The sequence below is a fragment of the Coffea arabica genome, chromosome 1c (genome assembly GCF_036785885.1).
Source record: "Coffea arabica cultivar ET-39 chromosome 1c, Coffea Arabica ET-39 HiFi, whole genome shotgun sequence".
NCBI classification, from domain to species: Eukaryota; Viridiplantae; Streptophyta; class Magnoliopsida; order Gentianales; family Rubiaceae; genus Coffea; species Coffea arabica.
The window spans coordinates 49,428,686-49,438,909 of NC_092310.1; the positions used below are offsets into that span (position 1 = coordinate 49,428,686).

General features: G+C 38.1%; 1 protein-coding gene and 1 pseudogene across 1 annotated transcript; one reads left to right on the top strand and one right to left on the bottom strand.

Annotated features, from left to right (window-relative positions):
* The first annotated feature begins 245 nt into the window (after positions 1–245).
* LOC113726025 (DExH-box ATP-dependent RNA helicase DExH12-like) lies at positions 246–2,701 on the top strand (annotated as a pseudogene).
* Positions 2,702–5,011: 2,310 nt separating this feature from the next.
* Positions 5,012–9,915, bottom strand: LOC113741777 (uncharacterized). The gene is made up of 3 exons (XM_072075147.1): positions 9,631–9,915; positions 6,304–6,442; positions 5,012–6,011 (listed from the first exon to the last, which is right to left on the bottom strand). Exons 1-3 carry the CDS (start codon positions 9,715–9,717, stop codon positions 5,227–5,229), a joined length of 1,011 nt encoding a protein of 336 aa, XP_071931248.1. The 5' UTR covers positions 9,718–9,915; the 3' UTR covers positions 5,012–5,226.
* Between the last annotated feature and the right edge of the window lie 309 nt (positions 9,916–10,224).

Consider the following 10,224-nt stretch of genomic DNA (forward strand, 5'->3'; position numbering starts at 1 on the left):
TTGCATGTGTTGTTCAGAGTCTTCTCGATTGCGTGCATTCTCTGTCTAATCTAGAGCAAATATTGACAAAATCTGTTTGTTTGCTCTAGTGAGTATACAATTACGATGCATTGAATTACTATTATCTGTTTGAAGAAATTTTAATCTACTGATTAATTCATTACACATCCACTTCCCTGTCTGCTTTATTATGTGTATATATATCTGGGGATCTTTAGCTCAAGAATTTTTTTCCCCAAACGAAGATGTCACATCTCGCTGGTGGAGCAGAGGCTCTTGCCTGTTCCCAACAGCACAAGTCATTCACGCGTGGCACCCATGATGAGATACATCTATCTGACCAGGGCGGATGAGAATGGGGGAGATGGGCCACAAGTCTAGCCGAAAGAGATGCCGATGATGGCTGGGTAACAGGGGAGCGTCAGATAATTGATCTTGACAGCCTTGCATTTCATCAGGGAGGTCTCTTGATGGCAAATAAGAAGTGCAAGCTTCCATTAGGTTCTTTCAGGAATCGGAAGAAGGGATATGATGAAATATATGTACCAAGCCTTGACGCCAAAACCATTGGCTCCCGGTGAAGAACTTGTTAAGATCTCTTCCATGCCTAACAGGGCACAGCCTGCTTTCAAGGGAATGGCTGAATTAAACAGGATTCAAAGTAAGGTTTATGAGACTGCCCTTTTTAGTGCACATAATATTCTATTATGTGCGCCCACTGGTGCAGGGAAGGCTGATGTTGCTATGCTAACCATCCTTCAGCAGATTGCTTTGAATAGAAATGACAATGAGTCTTCTGACAACAAAAATTGCAAGATTGTCTATGTGGCTCCTATGCAGGAAATGGTTGCTGAAGTAGTAGGTTACCTCTCTAATCGTCTCCAGGACTATGATGTCGAGGTGAAAGAGCTGAGCGGGGACAAGACACTGACAAGTCAACAGATCAAAGAGACTCAGATTATTGTTGCAACCCCAGAGAAATGGGATATGATAACTAGGAAGTCTGGGGATCGCACCTATCCTCAGCAGGTCAAATTGGTTATCATTGATGAGATACATCTTTTGCATGATGACCGAGGACCCTTTCTGGAGAGCATTGTCGCAAGAATTGTTAGGCAAATTGTGACCACTAAAGGGCACATACGGCTGGTTGGTCTATCAGCTACATTTCCAAATTATGAAGATGTAGCTTTGTTCTTGCAGGTTGATTTGAATAAAGGTCTGTTTTACTTTGACAATAGCTATAGACCTGTTCCGCTAGTTCAATGGCATGTTGGAATCTCGTTAGAAAATCCTCTGTAGAGATTTCAGTTGATGGATGATGTGTGCTATGAGAAAGTAATCAGTGTTGCTGGAAAGCATCAGGTTCTTAATTTTGTGCACTCTGGGACAGAAACTGCCAAGACAGCCCATGCACTACGTGATGGTGCACTTGCTAATGATACTCTTGGTAAATTCTTAAAAGAGGATAGTGTAAGCCGTGAAATTCTACAGAGTCACACAGAGCTTGTAGAGAGCAATGATCTCAAGGAATTGCTATCCTATGGTTTTGCAATTCATCATGCTGAGATGGTCACAGCTGATCGTCGAATTGTTGAGGATCTGTTTTCTGATGGGCAGATACAGGTGTTGGTTTCCACAGCAACTCTTGCTTGGGGTGTCAATTTACCAACTCATACTGTGATTATTAAAGGTACCCAGAGATACAATCCTGAAAAGGGAGCATGGACTGAACTAAGTCATGTTGATGTAATGCAGATGCTTGGCCATGCCGGAAGGCCTCAACATGACAGTTATGGTGAAGGAGTTATCATTACTGGACATAGTGATCTTCCATATTATCTGTCTGTGATGAATCAGCAGCTTCCCATTGAAAGCCACTTTGTATCGAAATTGGCTGATCGGTTGAATGCTGAAATAGTCCTTGGAAGCGTTCACAATGCAAAAGAAGCTTGCATTTGGCTTGGTTATACTTATATTTTTATACGCATGCTTCAGAATCCTACACTTTATGGTTTAGCTGCTGATGTTTTAGCTGTAGATAATCTGTTGGCGAAAAGGAGAGCTGATTTGGTAAAATTTCTGCACATGCCTCGTATATTTTGTTCAACTGATTTCGTGCATTTCATAGTAGCACCCTCCCCCCGACCTCCCTCTCTCTTTTCTCTTCCCTTTTTGGTTGATCTGCTTTACATAACTCTAGATTCTGTTAGAGCCTGCCTTGAAATGTATCATTGTTGTTATTTGGCAGTTTGTAGCATCCAGTAGTCAAACTCAGTATACATTTGAACTGCCTTGTATATTTACCTATTGTTGATTGCCTCGTGCATATCTGCTTTCCTGACTTTGTTCTCATGGCGCAGGTTCATTCAGCAGCGACATTATTGGAAAAGAATGACTTGATAAAATATGACAGAACAAGTGGACATTTTCAGGTAACTGACTTGGGACGCATTGCAGCTCTTACTGTATAATTCTCTGGACAGTTTCTGCATGCAATGAACACTTGGAAAAGGTACTATGACCTCTCTTAACAGGTGAGAGGAGAACTGATCAGTTATCCCCAAGAAGGGCAGAACTCTCCGCGAGTTCTTCATACATCAGTTTCCATAGCTTAGCTTAGTTGCTCATCATGTACATTGTTGCTATTAGCACGTACAACTCTTGGGTAATAAATGTTTTCATTCGAGTGTTTGATGTATTCGGAAAATCTCTACAGAAAGAAAAGAAAAAAAAAGAAGAAACAAACTGAAAATATAATCATTTATTCAACTATGTACTTTTACAAAATTTACAAGAATTCAAACAAAGAGAATTTGGTCATCAACTATTGACCTACACAAGGGATACAAATTAATCGTTTGCAACCACCTTGAAATCCAATCTGTATGGGAAGTATGCAAGCAATGCAATCGATTTGCTTTCGATCCCATCTGGGCAGATACAACAAGAACTTAATGAACTCAAATAATTGAGCATTACCACCTCCAATGTTTGAATATATGACTTAGCTGCTCCCCTAGATGGAAGAGCTATTTCGTAAATCAATTCATCTTCTGCCCTTGGTCTTCTAATAGCTTTTTGATATCTGCTCGCGTAATTGGGATCATTTCTTTTCTTATAGTTATAAAAAGAATTCCATTCCTTGAGTTGATCATCCCCATCCGGTAGTGTAACCATCTTTTCCATCTCTAACTTAAAAAGGCAACTTGTTCTTGCCTAAATTATGCTCTTGAACCTTCATGCACAGAAGAAATAACCAGGTATTTTCAAGCAAATCTAAGTCGTCAGTTAGCTTGTCATCTCTTGTTGCCTCATTTAAATGCCTTTCCCTCCAACTTCCTCCATCAAACTCAGGAGGGATTTTCATGTCATACAACATAAGATGATATGGTCTCCCCCCCACCCGGACATTGTGATTACTTCATGACAAGTTATGGTGAAATATTTCTCCACATTGACACTAGTATTGTCTGAGAAGAAAATAACAGAAAGTTTGATTTGGATTGCAAAGTGAGGAAATTCAAGTGTTTGATCATCACGTTCAGCCTGCCCCGGTTGTGATGCTTTCACGGCTATAACGTACTGATTGTGAGCATTCAGTGGTGGCAGCCACATTGGTGACTCCATTTTTTTCTCGACCTAGATTAATTTGCCAGTGAAAAACAATCTCAGAAAGGTGATGAACAACAATTAGGGAAAAAAAAGAATGCTAGTATGAAAATTTACTGGCGGCTCACTGAAATTATATATGCAAAAGGAGTGTCGTTTTTACAATAATGTGTTCTATAACATGGACGACTTTATTAAATTCATCCGCTGTTTTTGATTTTTTTTTGATAAAACACGATTTTTATTAATTAGGAAACTTAATACTTACATATCCACTCTTGGATGGAGTGTCCTTTCTTCTATATGTGTAAGCATATTAATGTTCTTTATTTTGTTTTTACATAAATTATAAATTTGCATAGACTTGGTTCAAATATCTCATAAAGAGGTGTTTGACCTCCAATGCACGAGAAGATATTAAGTTCTGTAGAACATGACGACATTTTTTCAGAAACTTTGAATACAATGGTACGCATTTAGTTGTTTAAATATATTCATGTACATAGTATTAAAACTGATTTCCTAGTTTATCATGCGATAATTTAAAATCTGCCTCATCTATTAAACGTCTACAGTTACACCTCCACTATAGAGTAGTCAATTAATCATCATCTTGATGCATTCATATGGTCTTTATGATACTTCAGTTACTGAATTCAATTAATCCTCTTTGCACAAGTTTAAATTCCAAATTCATCCAACTACCTCTTTGTCTTAAAAACAAATTTAACGGATGGTTAAAAGGGTAAAACTGTCACTACTGCTACATAAGCTTAATTTGAAAATGTAATCATCATGCCACCAAGGGTACGCTTATCAACTCACATAGCAATAAGCATAGTATGCTTGCACTCGAAACTGGATTAGTTGTACTATGCCAACATGTTACCTAAATTACCCTTAAAAAAGTCGGATGAAAAACAACGAACAGTCAAATACCAACTCCTTTTTATATATATATAGGATGTATTTGTTCTTGAAATGTTCATTGAGTTCCATGTAGATATCAGTTCTTAAAGAACCATTCCCATCTTGTAGCATGTTTCCACCTGGAAGGATACACAAGAAAGCGCATTAGTCAAAAACTATCAGTTTGCATTTGTATTTTCAGTTTGAAAACCGAACACCCATTTGGCCTCTCAAGGCAGGCTCTCGACTTATTCACGGGTAACGAGGCGAGTCATTAAATCTGAACCAATTTGTCAGAAATGGAATCAGCACTGTGAAAATCGATTTGCAAATCCATGAAAATGCCGCATTAACAAAAATCTCCATTTCTTTGCAGCGAAATGATAAGAGCAAATTACGGTGAAAGACAGGGGCACCTGCCCTGCACATATCAACACAGAACGCCAAAGGGCTTGCCCCCGGAGAGAGGGGAGCTAATGCTAATTTGCACTTACGCATAAGACTACTTTTTATGTCAGGGAATTGTGCAGAAAATTCAGTTAGTAAATTCATGTTACAGAACTGAGACACATTCTACATACATGAACATCAGCCAACTGCTGGTAGACATCCAATTGGTATTACAGACAATGATGGGTTTGTCAGATCTACTTGTCACAACAAAAAAAATTGTAGGAATGAAGCTATATAATGACCCAAAGTAGTTCAATTTGAAAATCCTTGATTTGCTGCACTAGCTTCTTCCATTGATACAACAGCTTCATCTTTCTTTGAATTGTCATTACTTGCAGCAGCTGCTTCTTCTATTGCAACCTTCCCAACAGGAGCTTCTGCATTGGATTGGTCCTTCAGTTCGACATTGCCACCAGTAGGTTCCTCCGCCTTGGTATCAGAAACCTTAGATGTTGAATCTCCTCCTAAATCTGACTCCTGCACGGATGGATTCTCACTGGGCATTGATTGTGATGGAACCTTGGGCTCACTAGTTGCACTTTCAGCTTCCTTATTAGAGTCCACGAGCCCTTTTGATGCCAGTTGTTTAGTCTCAGCATCTTCATCTTTTCCAGCAGAAGAAATATTTGCAGCTTCCTGGTTCTCCCCTTCATCCATGTTTATGTTCACAGTATTTTCCTCACCTTTCAGTTCTGCCACCTTATCTTCACCTTGTTCCTGTTCCTTGGTCACCATCTCAGCATCCGCTTTTTGTTCAGCTTCCTTAGTCTCATCTTTGTCAGGAGAAGCCTCGCTGGTGATAACCTCTCCATCATCTTCTCCTCCGGCAGCCTTTGCATCTGCCCCAACTTCTGCACTTTCTTTAACTTCTCCAACATCTTCATGCTTATCAACAGTTTCACCTTCTTCATTAGCATCTTTTGTCTCAGCTCCCTTCTTTGAACTGGACTTCTGCTTTTTCTTAGGAGTCCCGCTCCCAGGAGACTCTGTTGCCTTTGATTTTTCACTCAACCGAGCAGAACGTCTAGGGGTGTCACCTATGTGAGAACAGCAGAAGATGCAACTCAACCATATGTTCAAATGGATTAGTAGCCTAGCAAACTCCATTCAAAATTTGATTGTCCTAGTACCAATTTTCTTCTGCTTCTAGTAATATCTAAGTTCGACCATGTTTGCAATTAAGAAGATGAAAAGAAATGAATAAGCATCTTTAACATCAATATCAGGTAACATCACTACAGAACAAACAACCAACAAACCATGCTCAACTATTGTGAACACAGTAACAACTATCAGCAAAATGCATAGATGCAACAATTGTATGTATACCTGTTCCCCAGTCAAATTCCAAGATAGAAGGGCCTCCAGCATGAGACTTGAGATATTGCTCCAGTTGTTTCTTGCTCTTGATTTCTTCCCCAGTGGGTGAGATGAAAACTATCTCACTCTTCCTAGGCTTTGGAGTGAACTATAACCCAAAAAACAAAAGCAAAGGAAAGGAAACTCAGATCGATTAAGAATTTAGACTTCAAATCACATATAGTTGAAGACGACCATCAAATTCTTGATGAGAAAACAAGCACAATAGACAAATAAGAATCAAATATTTCATCCCTGAATTTGACACCTATAGCAATTACTCCATTCAAACTCCATAGTAGAATTCTTATCCTGCTTTATTGCAACTAAAACATGTTAAAAATGGTTCTTAGAAAAGAACCAACTGCTGAAAGGATTAAAGTTTTTTCAGTCCCATTTCATTGAACCATGAGCCCGTTGCGCTGCTTTTGAAATGCACGTTATGTAAGAATCAGTCAGTTCCATCTACTGATTTTATACCCACTTCATTACCAAAAACTCTCCAATCCCATGTAGCTCTTCTAACAGTTATACAAGAAATCATCAGAGAACGCGGCAGATGAGAAGGAGCACGCATACGACATCAAAGCCATCTCAATATGGTCAAAGATTCAAAGAACTATTCGCATTTTAGTAAAAAAATACCCTGTATACTGAAAAAAAATGCATAAAATGAAGTATAAACTAAATTGAAGAAGCAGAAAACAGCTACTCAAAAAAATATTCATGAAGAAACACTAATCAAAATGGATACGCAAACTCTCCTAAGGTATGTCCGCATCACCTTATAATGAAGTTCGATATACCTCGTAAGCCAGAATGAATTTTTATGAATTTAGTTACAAAACATAAAACTGTTCTCATTGCGTGAGACCAAACATCCAAGTAAAGTTGCCCCAGAGCAAGGGATTAAAAGAAAAAACAAAGTGCAGCTTATTTTAGTGTACTGTTTGAAAAAAAAAGAAGAAGAAGAAGAAGAAAAAGTTTGTCCAGAGAACTTCCTGCAGTTAGCTTGTTAGTTCACATGCTGGGGCTTTCTTTGGGTTGCTTGCAAATCACTATAGCCTGTGCAGCTAAAAGGTGGACTCAATACTAATTGGGCTCTAAGCAATAGGCTTGGCTGTGTATTCCTCCCTTAAAACTTCTAGGTGTCTGTATCTGCAATCCAGAGAATAGAAAAATTGTGGAAAGAACTCTAAATTGCAAAGGAAACCTAGCAATTAAAAAAATTCACAAGTGAAAACCAGATCAACCGAATAACATGGATCAGGCAAACGGTCTAAAAGTAAAAGATAACAAATTCTATTTGAGTACACTGAATCTACCACCTTAAGTCCACAACTGACTTAAAAGTCTCCAGTTAAAAGAAGACCTTCAAGTAAATAACAGTCAATGCTATGCTAGCAAGCCTTGAAAATTTTAAACATGTGAAAACTCAATCTCTCCATTTGAAGACCTAAAATGCCTTTAAGAAAGCTACAACAGCTTGCTCAAATAACTTCAAGCAAAGGACAGACACAGCTTAAACTGCAAAGTACCATAACACGGGTTTAGTGCAAAAATCCCCATGGGAGTGGGAGTAATTTAACTTATTCCTACCCTAATTCTAACCAGAGCCACTATCGATTACTTGTTTAAGGAACACTGGACTATTATTAGCTAGAAGAGGGATATTATTAATAGCACTAGCACAGCAATAAGAGCAGCACAAGTCTTAGGCTTAAAAGGTCGCTGAAGATGAGATGATAGCATTTGTTACATGGGGTTATGCAACTTCCACATATATCTTATTCAACACACTTACGACACATACCAGAAGTGCATTTTCAGACATAACAAGTTCGAACAAATCCCGATCACACAATACGCTTCCATGGTAGAAACCAAGAAAAGTCGCATATAATGATCATACAACTCACTACAATCAAGATTTTTTTTGAAAGGAAATGTGAACGCACATGTATATTAATTGCAACTAGCACTTCACATTTGCATATGTCCCCTCGATGTTCCTTTTTCAATCAAACCATCTAATGGATGAAACTCCAGACTAAAGAAAATTTTTGAAACAGAAAACAAAATCTGACAACATCATGAGGACGTAAAAATTCTTAAAACTTAACATGGTGAAAAATTCTTGAACAATTAGAAAAGCTTCAGGTCTTGCAAGCAAGCTCATTTCCCCTCGGTGCTTCAATTTTCAAGCAAATCATGTAGCGGATTAAAAATCTCAAGTATTTACAAGCCAACTAATTCTGGATCATTGAAGACATTTGAAACAGAAAAGAAATCTCAAAACATCCTCAGTAAGTGAAATTCTTAAAAACACACATGCCAAAAAATTTGAGAAGAATTAGAAAAGTTTCAGGTCTTGCAAGCAAGCACAAGGTTTCCTTTCATGTTTCTTTTTTATTTTTAGGAGCCAAAAGCAGGTAGCACCAGGAATACATAACTGACAAGCAGAAACTTGATATCTGAACGCGTGTAAAATGAGAAAACAAACCACCACACAAAATAGGTCTTTGTAATCAGCGAAAAGCAAAGAAAGAAACTGACACAAACAAGTTAAGCAAGAAACGACAAACTAAGCACACGAACCTTTACCCCTCTTTATTTTAAAATGGACACAAATCCAGTTACAATAACACAAGTCCACCAAGAAACCTTTTCTCGGTATCCTGTACCACACTCACTTGTCAATCATTACTATGCACGGATTTTCATATATATACAAAATATCCTAGAGTTAATGCACCAACAAAAATGCACTATTTTAAGGAATGCTCACATGTCATTCCACTTTTGCACCAAAAATCCTATAAATGCACAACTAGTATGGACAAAAGCTCAAAGAATAAGAATCCAAACAAATTACTTCCAAAAATAATGCTCGTTAAAAAGTTAAATAGTAGTAACAAAATTCTAAAGACATTTCTACATAACAAAGGAGGATTAAACCCTAGTTTTCCAAAACATGATATCAAACTAGAATCCAGAGTCAGTTAACTCTCAAATTAAAGACAAAAAAAAAAACCTTACACTGCATAATTCCCATTGAAATTCAGCAAAATTAACAAAAATTACACAATAATTGCTGAAAAAAATAAAACCCTAGCTACAATGGATTGTACACAAAAATCACCCACGCGCTTGTAAATGCACTCTCCTTCAAAACTCACATATAATCAAGCAAATAAACGGCGCATTTACAATTATAACACCAAAAAAAACTGATTAATTCGAAGAAAATAATTAAATTAGGGCACAGGAAATGATAAAAAAAAGTGCCAGAGCTACCTTTTTAGTCCAGCCAGAAGGAGCGGGGAGCTCGATGGCGACGACGTCGTCCTGGTTGCTCTTATCCGGAGTTTTCTCGGCCTCCATCTTCGATTGATTTTCTCCTTCAGCTACTGCTGCTGCTGCTTACTGGTACTATTTGCTACTGTGTGAGTGTTTGTAGATTTTTTTTGGGGGGATTTTTTTGGATAAAATTTTCGAACGCTTTTATACTTCCCGCTCTCTCGCCTTTCGCTCCCTCTATCTAGTCCAGGTGTCTAATTGAGAAAAGGAAATTAATTTCCTCTGTCAGTTTGGGATTTATATATGACGGTTGGGAAAATGGAAATTTGAACGATTTCGGACGTCAGGGGAATCTAAAGCTGGATTGGAATATTCCATTTCGAGTCCGGTCAAATGATTCCGTGGCCTTTTCTTTCCTTTTTGCCCCTTTTTTTTTTTTTTTCTTTGTTTTGGTCGCACATGGGCAGTTGGGCACCGGGCTCAGCCTGCTTGGTTTTTCGCACGTTGACTCTCTCAACATTTCGCGCATCTTATATATAGATGTATGCAGTATGCGTGATAAGTATTTTTATTTATTAATAAGATTTAGAA